Source organism: Periophthalmus magnuspinnatus, chromosome 9 (genome assembly GCF_009829125.3).
Source record: "Periophthalmus magnuspinnatus isolate fPerMag1 chromosome 9, fPerMag1.2.pri, whole genome shotgun sequence".
In the NCBI taxonomy this organism is placed as follows: Eukaryota; Metazoa; Chordata; class Actinopteri; order Gobiiformes; family Gobiidae; genus Periophthalmus; species Periophthalmus magnuspinnatus.
In genome coordinates, this window is record NC_047134.1 from 23,653,149 (window position 1) to 23,673,019 (window position 19,871).

General features: G+C 39.7%; 1 protein-coding gene across 1 annotated transcript in view; it reads left to right on the forward strand.

Moving 5' to 3' along the window:
• prr16 (proline rich 16) overlaps nucleotides 1-18,422 on the forward strand; it is a 32,877-nt gene extending 14,455 nt beyond the window's left edge. The window contains exons 2-3 of the mRNA XM_033972981.2: nucleotides 1,573-2,584; nucleotides 18,332-18,422. Of these exons, the coding sequence (XP_033828872.1) occupies nucleotides 1,573-2,403 (831 nt within the window). The 3' untranslated portion in view covers nucleotides 2,404-2,584; nucleotides 18,332-18,422. The remainder of the gene's footprint in view (nucleotides 1-1,572; nucleotides 2,585-18,331) is intronic.
• Nucleotides 18,423-19,871: the final 1,449 nt, after the last annotated feature.

Genomic DNA, 19,871 nt, shown 5'->3' on the forward strand with positions numbered 1-19,871 from the left:
AAAACACAACTCCAGGTATGTTTTTGAGCATTATAACATGTCCATTTTGTGTAATATAGAATCTTTAAATGATGGAACCAATCTGAGGAGGCTGTGTTTCTGTCCCATTTTTCTTGGTAACTAACTCCTGTGAGTTTCTTTAGCACATTTTATGCTTGTACCAAGATTAATCCTTGGTCCCTAGATACTCCTACATTGTGAAAATGACTGATAGAATTACAAGAGAGTTGCCTTAGCTCTCTTAACTACGTGAGAGTATTTTTAGACCCTCATTCATTCCCTGGTGGCTCCCGTGCATGACTGCGTGTCCTTTGTCTCTTGCAACAGTAAACATCAAGAATACGTTGCCAGATACAAGTTTTTTCCTCCTCACTGGGTATATATTTGGATTCTTCTCTTGCTTGTGGTGGTGCATTGGATCGTTGCAGTAAATCACTGGGAATGTGCCCTGGCTCAGCCCATAAATTGCATCTGACTTCGTCTTTCTCTCGCGTGGCTGTCAGAGCAATATCTTAATCCCTTGTCTCATAAATCGGCCTGGAAAATCGACGATAATCTAAGATATATATAGAGTTTTCTGTACTACTTACAGGGCCCATATTACGCTGTTTTCTGATCTATGTTATAACTTTGTTTCCTCATCACAAACATATCTGGAGTTGTGTTTTGTTTCATTCACATGTTTAACACACAAACTTACATATTTAGGCTGAGTTCTTCTCTCAAACTGAAAACACTCTGTTCCACATTGTGATGTCATGTGGTGATACTGGAAGTGCTCCACTGTGTTTTTAAACTCCATACAGCTTCACTAGAATCATTTGGATGATTTTAGACCTGGAAATGTCAATCTCTACCGAACAAAAGGTAAAAGAAGCTGTTAATTTGAAAACTACCACTTCATGACATCACAAAGTGGAACAGAGCATTTTGAGCATTGCCGATGAAGACAGACTAATAATAAAGATTTACTCAAACATGTGTGAATGAAACAAAACACAACTCCAGGTTTGTGTGTGATGAGGTAACAACATATCATATCAGTTTTAACATGGCTTAAAACTCACAACAGTCAGTGTTGTGTAATATGGGACATATTATCAAACGCTATATAGTACGCTCATTTAATATTGTGTCCTAATTAAAAATATTCCTTGTGTTTGATTTAGTGATGCAGTATTAATTGAAATCGCAATTTGAATGGATGCAATGAGCCAGGCACAAAGGCTGCGATTTTTGAAGTACCATCATTTCCTCCACAAACAACAAATAAATAATGTATTTTTCTGCATAAAAACTGCTAACCCTGCAGTTTAGATCTGCACAAACATGTTCTGAAATGTGATTCTTGATTTAGCTGGTCAGTTCCTATATCAGTCTTGTTTTTTTTATTACAGACACGTGCCTTCTCTTATTTTGACCATGTTTCTTCTATATTCTATAACACTGTATTCTAGCATTGGCGTGTACTGTTCGTGTGTGTCCCTAGTGCTCTGTCAGATACTCTCTCCTCTTCCCTGAGTCCTGCTGACCTCAGCTGCCATAAACTGACACCTCTCTTTTCTTCTCCAGGTTGTTCATGAGATTGACACTCTGACCGGGGACCTACAGCTGGAGGAGGACGGGCTGACGGACAGCTCCAAGACCGATACTCTCAACTCAAGCTCTAGTTCCACCACTACGACAACTACCGCCTCCAGTTTGGAAAAAATGAAGCTATTTCCTGAGGATTGCATTTTTAAACTCACTTCTCCAATAACTCCTGTTGCCATGGATCCATCAACTGTTTTAACGGTTTTGAAAAAGGCGCACCCACCTTTACCTCCGCCCAGACTGACCCCATCACGGGCAGAGGAGCAGAACACCAAAAACCTGCCTCAGCCCACTTTGATTTTATCAGGAAATTTGACGAAGACCAACGGCTCGGTTTTGCGAAATGGCGGCGTTTTTACATCCAAATCTAATCGGGATGTTTTTTCGTCTACGCCTTGCTTTATTTCGGGAGATAGCGGGATTTCGGAAACAGGGCTGGTTCCGACGTTACCGAGACCGATGCCTTTGTTGAGACACGAAAAGAGCAAGTGCCCCAAAGCAAAGCAACGAGAATCCCGAGAGCGGGTCAGGTTTAGCGAAAAAGTCCAGTATCACGGGTATTGTCCTGATTGCGATCTCCAATACGACGTAGACGACACGGACCTCCATTTGCAATCTGAACTGAACGATCTGAGACTCAGCCCTATCCACTGCTGCTCTTCGTCACCTCCTACTCATCCTCACCCCCTCCCCATGCTAGAAAATGGCTGCCTTCCAATTAGCCATAGCTTTCCCCCAACTACGAACGCTCCCTTATCTCAAAAACCCCAAAAAACTATTCTACGCAAATCGACAACTACTACAGTTTGACGCCGGACCATGATGTTACTTCAAACTTCAGCATTCCTGAATCATTTCATCAGTGTTTTCTACTAAATGACGTGATTATCCAAACAGGAAAAACAGTTTGGAAGATATTTGATGTCAATAGAAGAAATGGGAAGTGTTGCCATGGATACAGAGATGCACAAGCGGAGATGACAAACCAGCGGTGAGTAGGTACATTTACATTTACAGATTAGACGACTAGAATGGTGTGTGTTTATCATAGACTGTATATATAAATGGACATAGCTAACCTGCTAGCCGCCACGTTCCAAGTAGGAAGTGAGCAAGGGAGTACTTTTGGCTCCATCAGCTCTGGCTCCAGTTGACTTTACATTGAAAAACTGTTGCCCCTCTCTCTGTAACGGCTGCTGTCATTTTGGTTTTAAAATGTACATCTTAACCCTCTCTACATGATGCTGGTGTTTTTATTTCACTATTTTGTCCATGAATCAAGATATGAATATTGATAACAGACAAATCACACCGACCCGGAGCTCCCCCTGCTGCCCAAATGTGCTTATCCAAAATAAAATCTTTTCACAATACCAGAAAATATTGTAATATAATCATGTAATAATAATAATAATAATCATCATCATCATCAACTAACAAAATGAAATAACTCTTTTACTGTTAAAAATAAATCTTCTTTTATGAATTCCTATTTTAACCATTAGCAGTATTGTATAATAAATGTATAATTAAATTGTATTACTATTTTTATAACCATTACATAGAGATATATAATATAAGCAGCTCTTGAGGTCAGAATAAGTCAGCTTTGTCTTAGTTATTAAGCATTTTATTGTTTGATGATGAGGAAGTGTGCACTTAACATGCTAGTTGTTGTTCGCATAACCATGACGGCAAACTCCGCTCTAGTCTCTCTGAGAAAAACGCTTATAAACTCATCATGGTGAATAATTAGGATGCTTAGAACACATTAGGTAAGTGTGGAATAACTTGGGAATAATTTGAGACATTTTAAACTGATCTAGTCCAGTTTTTCACATTTTAACACAGAAAAAATCAGGTACAGAGACGTTGAGAGTGACTGTTGTATTTGGGAAACAAAGCACAATGGATTTTAAACTTCTAAAACTTTCAAACTTTTAAAAATATTTGCAGAGTTTTCCTGGTGCAAACCCGAGCAGCTGTGACCTCAGAAAGAAATGAGTCTAGGATCAGATATAACTGTTCACTCGGCCTATCAGAAAAATCATTGCTATTGACTATTCATTCAAGATATAAAACTGAAACAATATATTTTTTATCGTGTGTACATTTTCTTTTGGAAAAACGGGGAGATTTTTGCTATTATTATGCAAGAAGCTGAGATTTGAACTGTAGAAGGTAGAATAAATAACTTCTGTGTGACGTCACCCAGAGAGAGGGGTCACAGTTTTGTAATCTAAAGTGACTAAAGGTTAACTATCTCCATTTATATATACAGTCTATGGGTGCAGTTCAGGCATTTTAATGATACTGAGTATTTAAAAATGGTTCACTGTGATTACATTGCATTATTGTTGTTATTATTATTGTCAATGGCGTAAAGTAGTTTCAGTGTTATCGTTTATTGCAATATTTCTCTGTAGTCGTATATCTTGTGATCTGAAATGTGTTTGTGGCAGGTCTACAGTTCACATAATAATTATCTGGAGTTTGAATGGGGAAACGTTATGATAGCGCGCTTCATAACTCTCTTTACATGGTGTTCACATCTGTTTGTTTATGTGTTGATATTTCAGTGTGAATGCCACGCTGTGATGTTTGCAGGCGAAGAGCAATGACTAGACTCTGACAGCTGAAGCCCTGATGGGAGCTGCACAGTAACTCTCCACTTTATAAGACTCAAACTTAAGCCCAGATACAGAGAATACAGACGTGTAAACAGGGCGGGGCCATTAATGTTCTTTGAATTATTAATTATTTCTAATCGTCAGTGATGAGTTTGGGGCTTTTAATTCAACGAGTCTACAGAGGATTTGTTTTAGACTCAAACTGTTCACACCAAAAAAGATCTGGCTTTCCGAGATCCACCAGATCTAAACCAGGTCTATAACAGTACTATTCCAGGTCTAATCTAGTGCTAAACCAGGTTTAAAAGAGGACTGTATCATTTCCACTGTAGAGTTTACAGTAATGGGTTCATAAACTGTATAAAGAAGTGGACTAATGCTGCGTTTAGTACGTGAAATACCCCCTCTTTAATACCCCATAGAAGTAAAATACCCCTCTTTAATACTCCATAGAAGAGTCGATGGAGCCGGAAGTGCGCCATGCTCATTTCCTATTTGGCACACGGCGGCTATGTCCATTTATATATACAGTTTATGGATGAGTTTTAACTTCATCACCTGTTGTGAAACGAAGGGCTGAGCGAAACAGTGGATCTAAAGGTTTAAAGTAGATGTTCAAGTCTGCATGTTTTCTGTAATTCAAAGGGATACAAGATTTGTTTCTATAAAAAAATATATCTTTTTGTTTTTAAACTGTTACATAACACAGAGATATGTTTTTTAAAGGATCTGTTTTCGTCTTGCAGGTGACAGATACTTTAACTTCCCTTCTGTTCCACTACATTGTTTAACTTAATTTAAGAAAAGCATTTGTATTCTTCTGTAATAACTAGTCCAATTTAAGTGTTTTGTATAGCTCGTTTTATAAACAAGAAAGTTCTCAAAGTGATGCACATAATCGCAATCTAAAACCTTTAGCTCTGAAAGTCTGTGGAATTACACACAAAACACACAAAAACTTCAGACCAGAAACATCAGGATGTGTAAAGAGAGGATATTATGCAAAATCAATTTATTTTTTAGCTTTCTGTCGTATTATAATGTTGTTCCCTCATTAAAAACATGCCTGAAGAGGTTTGAGATGTCCCCTGGGCCCTATTCAAACCCTCCTCACAGTTTGCTGTAAGATTGTAAGATTTTATTCTGTTCAAAATAAAACATGTTGATATGTTGTTTTGGGCGAATACAGCATTTTCAAAACAAGAAAAGGTAAAATGTGGAGCTAAATATGTTATGTGTTAGCAGTTAATACCACATAGAATTAAAATACCCCCTTCTTCATCACAAACAGAGCGGCCATTTTGTTTTGTTGTTGAATTAACCTTTGAACCTTTGATTATAAAGTTTTTACAGATAGCCAGAACTAGAAGCAAAGCAATATTTGACAGAGGCTCAGTTAGTAGAGTGTTTGTCCACTGATCCCAAGGTTGGCGGTTCAAATCCCACTCTCGACATAAACATAATTGGTAGAGCGGTCAGATAAAATGACCCTCAGGTTGGCAACTCCAGGTATGTTTTTGATGAGGTAACAGCATTATAACATGGCTTAAAGCTCACAAGAGTCTATTTTGCGTAATATAGGACCTTTAATTTAGAGAGGTCAAAGTGGCAGGCAGATTTATCCACAAAATCCATTGCCATTTGCATTATTTCAGAGCTTTTCACTTAAAACCTCACAGAATTCCTTTACCACCCTCCACAAAACCAAGAGCTTTTTTGTGTGTATCCTTAGGTGGAAGAATGAGCCTCGTCCATCCACATAAGCTGCTGACTTTACTTCCAATAATGTCTCAACCCCTTCCTGCAGTAAACTGATACCAAACTGAAGTATGTTTTGCTCGAGCTAAATTCACACGAGCTGTTTAGAAATGGGGAAGACAGTGGGCCTGAAAGACAGAAGGAAGTACAGGCCGCTCCCTCTTAGCCGAGTTATGATGCTATTTTCTTATCTTTGTTCTAATGTTGTTTTCTCATCACAAACAGACCTGGAGTTGTTTTGTTTTAAACTCCATACACCTTCACTAGAATCATTTGGATAATTTCACAAGGTGGAACAGAGCATTTTAGGACCTGTAAAGTTGACCATTTTTATACAGCACGTACCCACCTTTTTTTATTCTCCTTCTTTTATTTATTTAATGCAAAAGTTAAATACATAGTGGCCATGCATATACAATAGTGACAAATGGTGATAAGACATACATGGCCAAGACATAACATGGTTTGTGAACGTAACAGCTATTTACAATTATATGTGACAAGTCTGTGTTGTGTGTGTGTGTTTGTGTATACCTGTGTGTGTGACTTTTCCATTATTTTGGAGAGGGGTAGGGTGAAGATGGGAGAGGAGAGTGTGAGTACGTCAAGTAAGTCATTCGTAAGCGATAAAGGAAGGTATAGAGCAGGGGTGGCGAACTCGCGGCTCTCGAGCCGCATGCGGCTCTCTGCCAATAGGAATGCGGCTCTTTGCCTCTTATCATATTTTCTATATACTATGGCTCTTTGCATCATTTCATGTTTCACTTATTTTTTTCTCTCTTAAAACACATTCAAATCCACCAGGGCTTATTAAAACAAACAATAAACAATATATAAAAACTGATTAATCAGCTTTTTTTACGCTGCGTCTGACACGTGACCGCTCGTCATCTGCGCGGGTTACGTCTAATGCCGCGAAAATAAGTAAACATTTCATGCGTGTGCAGACTGTTACCCTCGAGTCAAAATGGCAAAATGCAAAACTAAATGAAAATATGAGGATGAACAGCAGGAAGAATGGGAAGATGCTTACTTTTTTATTGAACGGAATGGCAAATCACTCTGTTTAATCTGCAATACTACAATATCACATTTCAAGGCTTCAAATCTTCAGCCTCATTTTAGTACTCTCCAGGCTCATATGGACAAGGAAATCCCCAAAGGTTCTGAACTACGCAAGCACAAACTGAGCACCTTGAAAAGCCAGGTAAAAAGACAGTCTCAAATGTTTCAGCAATTGAACAAGCATGGAGAAACTGTGACACTTGCATCCTATAAAGTGGCGTGGAAGATTGCCCGTGCTAAAAAAAAAACGTACAACGAAGGAGAGTTTTTAAAACAGTGTTTTGTGGATGTAATTGAAACCTTGGCTCCAGATAATAAAAAATCCCACTGAGATTATCATCCCATCACTCCAACAAGGTAAGAAAATCTGTGATGTGGTTTGGAAATAACACCTGATTTATACTTGTGTTAATATTTTAATAAGATAAGATAAGATAAGATAAGCCTTTATTAGTCCCACAGTGGGGAAATTCCAGTATTGCACCACACAGTTAAAGAACAGAAGGAAAATGGTACATGCAATAAAACAAAAAATAATAGATAAATAGCTTAGAATAATAAAAAATAGACTTAAAAAATAAAATAAAAATATTCCATCAGTTTATATTATACAGGCCCTACATGTGTTTCTGAAGTGTGTTCAGTAGTGTGTCAGAGAGAGACAGATAAAGAGAAAATGTGTGTGTGTGTTTGATAGAGCGAGAGAGAGGAAGAGATGCCTGTGTGTGTTTATGTGTGTATGTGGGGAGGTATCTGACCTCTGGGATAGGTGCTGTGTTAACTCTGGCTAAGCTGCATTTGGTATGTGTGTTGAGGGTGGACACTTATCTTGAAATGAACAGAAGTACAATGCTTGCTGTTGTTTTGTAAGGAGAGGAGTGGTTTATGGGAAGTAATGTGTGTGTGTGTGTGTGTGTGTGTGTGTGTGTCTGTCTGTCTGTCTTGGCAGGTCAGTGTGTCATGTGGCTCTTTGACTCTTACGGTTGAAAATTTTGGCTCTTTGTACCTAACTTGTTCGCCACCCCTGGTATAGAGAATATAGATGGGAAGAAAGAAAAGAAGAAATTAAAAAAATAAATAAATAAAAAATAAATAAAAATACATAAATAAATAATAAAAATAAATAAATAAATAAATACATACATACATGCATACACACATACATACATAAATAAATACCCACTTACCCACCTTGAAAACACTCAAGGAACCACTCAACCGTTTAAGTGTAAACAGTATCCGTCTGTGGAAGCCACTTCGGCTCAGTGGACAAACGCTCTACCAACTGAGCCACTGTCACCCAAGCTTATTCATGAATTTTCTTAGTCATTTATACAGCAGCAAACTTTTCTTTTATGAAGTAATTTTTTGAAGAATTGAATTAAATGAATATGGATATTAAAAATGTGTAAAACTCAACATAATTATCCACAGCTGTCAGAGATCAGGTTTTTAACTTTTTCGATCTCGATGCCCAACTTTTTCCATACAAAGTAACCTGGGAGATGCATTTAATATGAGATAAGTAATCTCATATTAAATGCATTATATTGTTCTGACTGTGGGGCTCTCAAGAAGGTGCTCGGTGCCCTACTTTGGAGAAGAATCACTGTCCTAGATTATATACATACACAGCAGGCAAAAGCAAGCAATATGTTTAAAGAGGAACCATAAGTGAAGCAGTAGAGGTGTAGATGAAGGTTAGCTGAGTGGGAGGAGACGTGATATAAGTATAAGTATCTTTATATATGGAGTGTGTACAGGGGTGATGTTGCATTGTTATTATAAACCTTATGTATATACTGCAGTGTTGGAACCAAGTAAAAGTAGTAAAGTACAGTCCATTTTGTGTAAGGTAGGACCTTCATGTAAAAAATTTTGGTATCTGTACTTTATTACATTTTACACTGGATACTTTTTACTTTTACTTCACTACATTTGAGAGCAGGTAACTGTACTTTCTACTCCACAATATTTTTGGACTGGACTGAAAAGTAAAAGTATTTTTTATTATTGTTTAAGACCTGCTTAAAAGTCTGAGGGTTTATTTTTAACATATACATAAGTGAAATATACACAAATAAAAAGTGATTGATTTACTGATTGTTACTGTTGAACAAAAACTTTATCAAAATCATTACATCTGAAGCTTTATACAATCTCAAAATCTATGTGAAATATTTTTACTTTTTACTCTTTAAGTTTATTTTAAACAGGTAGTTTAATACTACAAGTTGGTTTGTGATACTTTTACTTTTACTTGAGTATTTTTTTGCTCCAGAATCTGTACTTTTACTTAAGTACCAGAATGGAGCACTTCTTCCACCGTTGATATACTGTAGTAACATTTGTAATTTTATTGTTTATTTCCTTATGTTTGTTTGTGCTTTTCTGAGTATAACTTTTTATGTGTATATAAAAATGTACAGAATGCCATTAAACAAACCTTCTTTTATTTAATTACAGTGTTTTGTATTGCTCAACATAAACATGCGTTCTTATTGTGAGTGAGCGTCCCTCTCCACAGATCCGACTTGTAGCTCAGTGAGTGAATCCTGGAGGTTTTGAGTTTTCATCTGAGGCCTGTCCATGTACTGAGTGTCTCTTGTTACTGTTGTTACTGCAGATTTAGGCTCTGGCAAAGGTTCAGATGTGATTGTAGAACTTATTTTTTTTTTAAAAGCTCAAAAACACAAACCCAGCATCACTTCAACTCAGCATTCGAACGAGCACGCAGCGACCGAACTCAGAGCAGCAAACATGTCCAAAGACTGGTGCGACTTTACTCCCGAAGAGGACGAACTCCTCTACAGTGAGGAATTTAACTTGATGGAGGAGTTGGGGATAACATCCACCAATGCAGACCTTCTTGAGGAGGGTCCTTCTCCATCTTTTGAGGAGTTGGAGCAGCTCGAGAAGCCGATGATAGCATTCACCGGTGCAGACCACACCTCTGGACCTTCTGAAAAGGCGGGTCACACCTTTCTAACTGTTGAGGAGTTGGAGAGAGAGCAGTTAGGGCCTCTAAACCATGAGAGGTCTAAGGAGGAAGAGGAGTGGGACATGGCCTTAGTCATGTCTCAATTCGAAATGGCCTCTAAAGTTGCAACTTTAGATGCAACAGAGAAACATCTGCTCCAAGAGCTCGAAGACCTGAGGAATCTTTGAGAACAAGACCATGATCAGCACCAGGAGGAGAAGTTAAAGCTAGAAATGATTATTCTCACTCATAACACTCAGATGGAGAGAAAGGACAGAGCAGCCCAAGAACTCCAGACTGAGCTGGACAAGGTCAAAGAGGAGAATAGATTTTTACTGAGAGAGTCTGAGGAACTGAAATGTGCGATTCAGTTCAAAGATGGAGAAATAAATCAGCTTGTGGAAAAGCACAAGAAAGACAAGTCAATGGTCCTGAAGAACACTCAAATGGAGAGAACAAACAAAACAATCCAAGAACTCCAAACTGAACTGGCTCAAGTGAAGGAGGAGAGAGGAGCATTTAGAGACCAGTCAGAAGAGCTGAAACACCAGCTTCAGACCAAAAACGGCAATATTGAGGTACTGGAGAAACAGGTTGCTGAAATTAAAGCCATGTTGAAGCAAATTCGAGAAGACTCCAGCCAAAAATCCAAAGAATGGAACTTCGAAAAGCAAAGTTCCAAAAGAAGGTCCAAAAAGAAGGAGGAGGAGAAGGACGCCATTTTGAAGACCTATGAGGAGCTGAAGGAAGTGCTGAAGAAGTCACAAATAGAGCACTCCCTGCTGGAAGAGCAATCCACTGCATTAGACTGGGATCTGAGGAGTGCAAAGGTAGAGCGCTCCCTGCAGCTTGAAAGATGCCAAGCATTAGAGCAGAAGCTGAAGAGCACAGAGGAACAGCGCTCCCTGATGGAGGAGATGAGCAGAGCACTGGAGCAGGAGCTGGAGAGGAAAAGGAGGAAGTGGTACAGGAGGCTCCTGCGTATCTAAACCCTCTGTCCACCCCCCGCACTGTTCTGCACATGAACAATAAAGCATAGCAAAAAAAAGTTCTTTACAGTGTTTGAGTTTTTGTTTAATTTACACAGAAATCTATTCATGTTTTTGTTCTGTTTTGGGCCAATCATTATTAATAATTGGTTTAATTACATATGGTAGCTTACATTTTAACATACACCCCACCACCTCCCCCTACAGGTGGCACCCGGCGAGCGCAGGAACAGAGCATAAGTGTTACATACACAAATACATTAAGATAAACACATTCCTATACATTCAAACATCCTCATACACCCCCCCCCCCCCCCCCACCCTACACACACACACACAGTAGTACACAGTAACAGTACACAGTAACAGTACACAGAAATAGTACACAGTAACAGTACACAGAAATAGTACACAGTAACAGTACACAGTAACAGTACACAGAAATAGTACACAGTAACAGTACACACACACACACACAGTAGCAGGAGTGTTGTCCATGAGGTTGGACTCTGGAGGTGGCTCTACAGCGCCTCCTCCACCATGAGTCAGAAATGAGTCACTGCACTGACCTACTCCCCACAGCTACAGCCCACCTCCACACGCCTCTCTTCTCCTCTACTATTCTCTCTGTTTATTTATATTCTCTCCATCCTCTCTGTCTTCCTCTTTCTCTTTTTCTCTCTCTCCTCTCTTTCATACTTCCTCCCTCTATCTATTCTCTCTCTCCTCTTCCCACCTCTGTCTCTCTCTCATAGCTCTGCTTTCTTTCTCTCCTCTCTTCTCAACTCTACTTTTCTCTTTCTATTTATTTATATTTTCTCTATCCTCTCTTATTCTGTTTTCCCTGCCTCTGCCTTTCTCTCCTCTCCTCAACTCTCCTCTATCTATTCCCTCTCCTCCCATCTCACTTCTCAGTCTTTCTCCCTCTTTCCTCTTCAATGTTCTCTCTTTTCTCCCCCTCTCTCTCCTCTCTCATATCTCCTCTCCTCTTTTCTCTCCACTCCCTCTGTTTCTCCCCTCTCCATCCTGTCACTTTCCTGTCCCTCACCTCTTCTATTCCAATTTTTCATCTTTCTATCTCTCTCACTTTTGCCTCTCTCTCTTTTCTCATCCCCCATCCTTTCCCCCTTTAATGCATCTCCTTTTTTACTCTCTTTTATTCTCTTTCCTCTTTCTTCTTCCTCTCCCCTCTGACATATCCTCTGCCTGTTCCCCCTCCTCTCCCTCCTCTCTCCATGTCACTTCTTCTCTTCTCTCTCATCTTTCTGTTCTTTCTATCGTTTAATTACTGTGCACTTTCTTCCCTCTCCTCCATTTTTCTCTCTCCTTACCCCTCTCCTCAATCGCTTTTCACCTTTTTTCACTTTCTATCTTTCCCTTAGTTCTCCCCCCTCTCTTCTCTTTTTCTCCTCTCCTCCCTCTCTCTCCTCCTTCACTGAAATTGTTTTCTCTTCTACAAGTTCAATCATTCCCCTCTCATCTCTTTTTTTCTCTCTCTCTCTCTCATCCATCCCTCCCCCCTCTCTCTCCTCTTTCACTGAACATTCCATTCTTCTCTTTTCCTCTCTCCTTCTCTCTCTTCTTCTCCTCCTCTTTCTCTCCTCCTTCACTGAACTTGTTGTCTATTCTACATTCTATTCTTCTCTTTTCTCTCCTTCTCTCTCTCCTTCTCCATCTCTCCTCTTTCTCTCTCTCTACTCCCTCTCTCTGTTATCTCACTCCATCTCCTCGTTTTTCTCTCTTCCGTCACTGAACTTGTTCTCTATTCTACATTCTATTCTTGTCTTTTTCTTTCCGTCTCTCTCCTTTTCCATCTCTCCTCTTTCTCCCTTCTCCCTCTCTGTCGCGCTCTCTCTCTCCATCTCCTCCTCTTTCTCTCTTCCTTCACTGAACTTGTTGTCTGTTCTACATTCTATTCTTCTCTTTTCTCTCCTTCTCTCTCTCCTTCTCCCTCTCTCCTCCTTCTCTCTCTCTACTCCCTCTCTCTGCTCTCTCTCTCCATGTCCTTGTTTTTCTCTCTTCCTTCACTAAACTTGGTCTCTATTCTACAGTCTATTCTTCTCTTTTTCTCTCCGTCTCTCTCCTTTTCCATCTCTCCTCTTTCTCCCTTCTCCCTCTCTCTCTCTCTCTCCATCTCCTCCTCTTTCTTTCCTCCTTCACTGAACTTGTTCTCTATTGTACATTCTATTTTTCTCTTTTTCTCTCCTTCTCTCTCTCCTTCTCCATCTCTCCTCTTTCTCTCTCTCTACTCCCTCTCCTCTCTCTTTCCATCTCCTCTTTCTCTCCTCCTTCACTGAACTTGGTCTCTATTCTACAAGCAGAATTATTCAAGTTCAATCATTCCCTTCTCTGCTCTTTTTCTCTCTCCTTCTCTCCCTCCTTCTCCATCTCTCCTCTTTCTCTCTCCCTACTCTCTCTCTCTGCTGTCCTTCTCACTCTTCTCTCTCTCTCTCTCTCTCAATCTCCTCCTCTTTCTCTCCTCCTTCACTGAACTTTTCTCTTTTCAACAAATGCAGTCATTCAAATTCAGTCATTCTCTTCTCATCTCTTAAACAGGAACTTAAATACTTTTACTTAACTAGATTTTTTTTCCCCTATGTAATACTTTTACTCGAGTAACCTTTCACCTCTGTAATAGTACTTTTACTTAAGTAACAAAATGGAGTACTGGTAAACAAATCCAGTTGTCTGTAGTAACACATCTCCAGTGCTGTGTGTGGATCTGCACTGTACAAACGTGTCAGAGTGAGGCCCATGTTTTATCTCTGAATATTAATGACCATTGTCTTTGGGTCTTTGATTGTCTGCTGCCAAATACAACACTCGTCTGTTTGTCTCAACGCTCAGGTTTCATTTTTTTAGTTCAGTTCCCCCAATCAGGCTCAGTTCCCGATCATCTCTAAAATATAGAACCGGGTGGAGCTCTGTACGAAATGAAAAGCGAAAAATTGTGTTGTCGCGCGCCTGGACGCATCACCTCAGATTAGGGTCGTCAGAAGTATCGAAAATCTGATACAAATCGAAAAAGTCCCTTTCACATCACAGAAATGTACTTTTCCTGAATAGCTTTAGAATGATCTTGAGCTGTATCGGAACAAGTATAAGACACATAGACTAGTGTACGAACGTGGACCACTATGGAACCTTCCTGGACGACTGAGGGATTACACAGATATAAGGACACGTGGGAGTGACGTCTTGAAAATAAGTGATTAAAGATTACTCAACTCCAGAGGCTCAATGAGAAGAAACGACTAGAACATGGTTAAAAGCTGTGAAAAGTCCATTTTGAAGAGTCGGTCTGATTTAAAGTTTATCTGAATAGAAAGCAGCTGTGACACATGGTGGATAAGATTGGAACATTTTGGAATGAAATGAGTTCATCTTGGTCATGGTTTGCCTGTGACTCATTCGAAGTCGTGGAGTGAGAAAGTGAGTAGGCCTCTGTGAGATTCTGTCCAAACGTGAGCATACATCCAACTGATTTTAAATGTCAAGTTTGCTGTTAAATCCACAGAGCTGTTTGACGAAGAAGAGACAGTGATGTTTTTGGTGAGAAGAACAGTTTGTCAATATTAGGTGAGTTTGAAAATGCAGAAGAGAGGATAAGACAGTTACAATGTGGCGTTTTGGTTCAAGATGATTATTCAAACAGAAAACAGACTGAGCCTCACCAGTCTCTCATTTGGGTTACCAGTTTTAATGCTGAAATCCAGTCCTTCATGTAAAGTGCTTTGAGTGTCCATATGAGAAAAGGAATGAGAAAAATGCTAGTTTCCACATCCAGCCTTGGGTCTTGGTAAAAGTGCATCATGTAGTGTTGCCGCGATACTAACACTCATTTTGATGCTAAGGAATAGTACTTTTATATTACCATGCAGTTTTATATCTGTGTGATCCCTCATTCATCCAGGTAGGTTTCATAGTGGTCCATGGGCGTATACTGGAGATATTCGGCACGGGTCAGGTTGGGGCAGTCTGGGAAAAAATCTATTTATCGTGGTGCGAGTTGGGGTGGGTCATTTTCTCACAAAATAAATAAATAAGTAAATAAAAATATGTAGGCTATTATTACTATAACCTATAAAATATTTTAAGACAAACTAATATTCATCAACATTGGCCTATGTTGGATTATGTTTGATAATAAAGTTTATGTAAGCATGTATCCAGGGCAATTAACCTATAACCTGACGGCACCACGGCGCGCCCCCTTTTAGCGGCATTGCACACCATATTAGCCAGTAACAATCATTTTTATTTTTACCGTGTATTTAATGATTGCGGGTGCAGGTCAGGGCAGGTTGTATAAATAGGTTCTGTTGTGCAGGGCAGGCTGGGGTGGGCTGAGGCGGGTCATACATTATCAGAAATGACGGCCACGCAGGATGGAAAAAAGGCCAACCCTTGCGTCTTTAGCGTACACTAGTCTATATGTTTTATACTTGTTCTGATACAGCTCAAGATCATTCTAAAACTATTCAGGAAAGGTTCATTTCTGTCCTGTGAATGGGATTTTTTTTTGTATTGATACCTGCTCTAGTTTTGATACTTGTATTAGTATGGCTTAGTATCTGATTTTCGATACTTTTGAGAATTCCAATATCATGTAGTGTGTGTGCGAGTGAATCCATGTGAGGGTATTTCAGAAGGTGTGGGGCTTTGTTGGTGAAGCAAACTTAATGAGGAGATTTCATGCTTCTTTGGAGACAGTTAAAAGTGCAGAGCATCAGCTGCACCTGTGTGTGTGGAGGAGTGAGCCGCTGGACCCAGGTGGAGTTTACACTTTATGGGTTTGCGCCAGAACGGACCAAGAACAACAGTTTTCAGTGGATTTTCACTATTAGGAGCACGATTGTGTTTGGAATCGACTCCATGCACAACAGCACCTGGTAACCTGATAGAGATAGATAGATAAAAACTTTATTAATCTCCAAGGGAGAAATTCAGGTGTCCGGCAGCAAACACACACTTGCACAAACACACACAATAATAACAGTAGAAATAATAAAATATTACTATCAATAGTATAAAGTACTCGTCATATAGAAATTACAGTTCCTATCAGGCAGATCTGTTAAACAGCTTGATAGCTGAAGGGACAAACGACCTCGAAAAGCGCACTGTCCTGCAGCTCAGTGAGAGGAACCTGTTACTCCGTGTGCTTCTCTGTGCAGACATAGTGTCATGCAAAGGATGTCTGGAATTGTCCAGGATGCCCTGCATTAAAGCCCTCATCCTCTTCTCAACCACAGCTCCCACAGAGTCCACCCTCCTCCCGATCACAGATGCACACTTCTTTATCAGTCTGTCCAAACGATTGCAATCCCTTGTGGTTATACTGCCACCCCAACAGACAACACCTCCCTGTAGCGTCACTAGCGTACTGTGCAGTTATATCTCTATGAAGTTTTTGCCAAGTCACGCTAAACCAAGTTCTGTCGTTATGTCCTTAGGCAAGACACTTCACCCACATTGCCTAGTATGAAAGTGGTGTGTGCGCGAATGATAGGTGGTGGTCGGAGGGGCCGATGGCGCAGATTGGCAGCCTCGCTTCCGTCAGTCTGCCCCAGGGCAGCTGTGGCTACAATAGTAGCTTACCGTCACCAAGTGTGGAAATGAATGAATAATGACTATAATGTAGCGCTTTGAGAGGCTTTGAAAAAGCGCATTACAAGTGTAAGCCATTATTATTATTAGTAGTAAAATGAATAAATATTTAAAGATGAGGCAGTGGACACAGAGCTGTGTGTGGATGTCACTGACAACATGTTAAACACTACACAGATAAAACAAGTACTTCACCAGAGACACATCTGTGTTTAGAAAGAGACATGTTTGTGTGTCAATGCTAACGCTAATGCTAATGCTAATTTTGAGGCCTAATAAATATTAAAACAATGCTACAAACTTAAGTAGTATGCATATAAAAATAATTATCTAAACTTTATTTGAATTTTGATAGGTTGTTTATTTAATATTTTACGCTTTTAATCAAAATTTGCATAAGCTTTGAGACCAAGCCCTGGGCCTAACATTGAAGTCAAAGTTCGGTACAGCCCTGCCATGAGACGAGAGCGAGCGGAGCAGAGCGGCCGCGAAGGAGACAAGGGAATAATAAATAAATTATAAATGATAATGTTTATGCTTCCAGGAGCTTCTGAACCATGTTCTAAACCTGTGGCTCATATACGACAGTTGGGCTTGTTCACATCGCTCACATGCTCGTTCATGTCGTACCACATGATCGCTCTAACCAACCAGAGCTTGAGCTAGAATAGAGCGGACGTGGAGAGTAGCTGAAGCAATTGATACATTTTTATTTTTTTTAAGACAACAAACATTTTGACCTGAGAAAAATTTTATGATCTAAAAATAGGTAAAAGCTGTAAGTGCTCTGTCAGTCCCTGTCAGTCTCTGCCAGTCTCTGTCAGCTGAACATGAGCAGTTTGTGATTACATTGTGCTCTCTGAGAAAAATCCTTTCTGGGAAGGATGGATTTTTTTGTTTGTTGTAGCACCAATGAATGACCATTAATCCAACTCGAGATTTAAGCAATACCCTATGCAGTTATTTTAATATATCCGTGTTTGAGACACAGTGAGCTGGCTAGTGTGCTGCCGTCTAAAGGAACAATTGGCTTTATTTAGAATGCAATGGCTTATATGGTAGTAGTAACCAGGTATTAAACGAGCTCAACCAATCTGCAGTGTCAGTTAAACAACAAATTCCACCTGAAAGTTCTGACCTGTCTCCAGCTCTCACCTTATACTGTATATCAAATGAAATGAAATCAAATCGTGAGCCTTACTTTTCACAGCAAACTACCATGAGAATCACATTTCAGAACATGTTTGTACAGATCTAAACTACAGGGTTATCAGTTTTTATGCAGAATAAGACCCCCATGGAGACACAGGGAGGGCATCTGACACACAGGGACATTACAGAACATGTGTATACAGATCTAAACTACAGGGTTAGCAGTTTTTACGTAGAATAAGACAGGATTTTGTTGTTTGTGGATGAACATATGGCACTTTAAAAACTTTAGCATTTGCGATATGCTAATTTTGTCCATTCAAATTTGGATTCATCTTGCCGTCCTAATAGTTAGACATTTTAATCTGGGAGAGGAATGCGTGCCAAACAGGCCATCTATATTAACTTATCTGACTTGTGTTTTCATGAGTGTGTGGGCTCTGATACCTGGTGCATTGTCATTTTATCTTTATTTTTAGAGTGTCTGTGGATGCGGTGAAGTCTCCTATGGCTTTGTGTTGTCAGCTTTTAATGCCGCTTCTCTTCTGTTGTAGGTTCCATAGAGACGCTCACGAGAAGGCTCCACACTGCGACGACTGATCCCTGCGCTTTTGGAGAAGCAGACCCAGACAAATGATTTTTTTCTCATTTTTTTTGTACCGAAGAAGACTTTTAAAATACAAGCCGGCAAGAATTTATAGGCAAATACTGGAGATGGGTTAGTGCTCAATGGAAAGTCTGTGTGGTGATGGTGTGTGATTGGGTTGGTTTGGAAATTTAAAGCAAGTGGAGCAAACATAAAATTCACTGCGTAACTTTTCTGGTGGTGGCTTGACTCCACTCCTGGCGTGTTCTTCAGTATGGCTTTAAATTTATCAATTTTGCATTAATTCGATTACATGTGTTTTGATCATAGACTGTATATATAAATGGACATAGCTAACCTGCTAGCCGCCGCGTTTCAGATAAAGAGTGAGCTTGGGTGTGTTTCCAGCTCCATTGACTCTGGCTCCAATTCACTTTACATTGCAAAACTGTGGCCCCTCCCTCTGTAACTGCTGCTGTCAGACTCGTCATTTTGATCTATTTGTATGTTTATTTTGCTATTGTGTCCGTAAATCAAGATATGAACATTAATAACAGACATAGCACGCGTCTTTCCCTGAGCTCGTTCCCGCTAGCGTTAGCAACAGGTTTGATTGACAGCGTTACTAAGATACTCCCTGCTAAACCGGGTAGGAAGGGGCGTTACGTTCAACAGCCTTGCTCCTGATTGGCTGTTTGGTTTCTATAATACTCGCGGTCAGATTTCCAAATTTGAAACCGGGCTCCAAATTCACCGCTATAGCCGCTAGCCTCGATGAGCTTCATTTGACTGTTGCCGAGCGCTATGGGTGACGTCACGCTCACTTAATCCACTTATTTGTGCAGACTATGGTTTTGATTGATGAAAACGTGGATTATTATCGGGGGCGGGATCACCTCTCCATTGATCTGATATGTAACTTGACCTGGCATAACCTCCTTGTCTCCATTCTACAGAAATGTTTAATGCCATACCGTGGAGCTTTCCAGGCAATCAGAAAAGTAGGTAGCAGACTTTCCACAACAAAATTAATCCCAATCCCAAAACTCAACTGAACCAAATGCCCAAAAGTGACCTCACATAAATTATAAAAGACTTCAAAACCCACATCACATTTTGAGAAAACTGAAAAATATTTTATTATATGGCAGTTATATCCGAAATGTGTTTTTTGTTGCCATGGCAAAGTGGCTTTAATGACTCACTGAAGTAATAATTTGCATCAAATTTCTTTGTAAAATACACAGTACATGTTACCAAACGATATTTAAGGTTTTCTACGCAAATATTTTAAAAAGATGCTATTTTTGATAATGTCTTGAATGATTTGAAGGCATTTCCGTGGAAGCTGAAACAGGTTGCGTTCACATCACATTTTAAAAAGCTAAAAATATAAAACTGAGCTTGAGGACAGGTGGTTGGATTTAAAAGGGCCCTTATTACACTATTTCTGATCTGTGTTATAATGATGTTTCCTCATCACAAACACACCTGGAATTGAGTTTTGT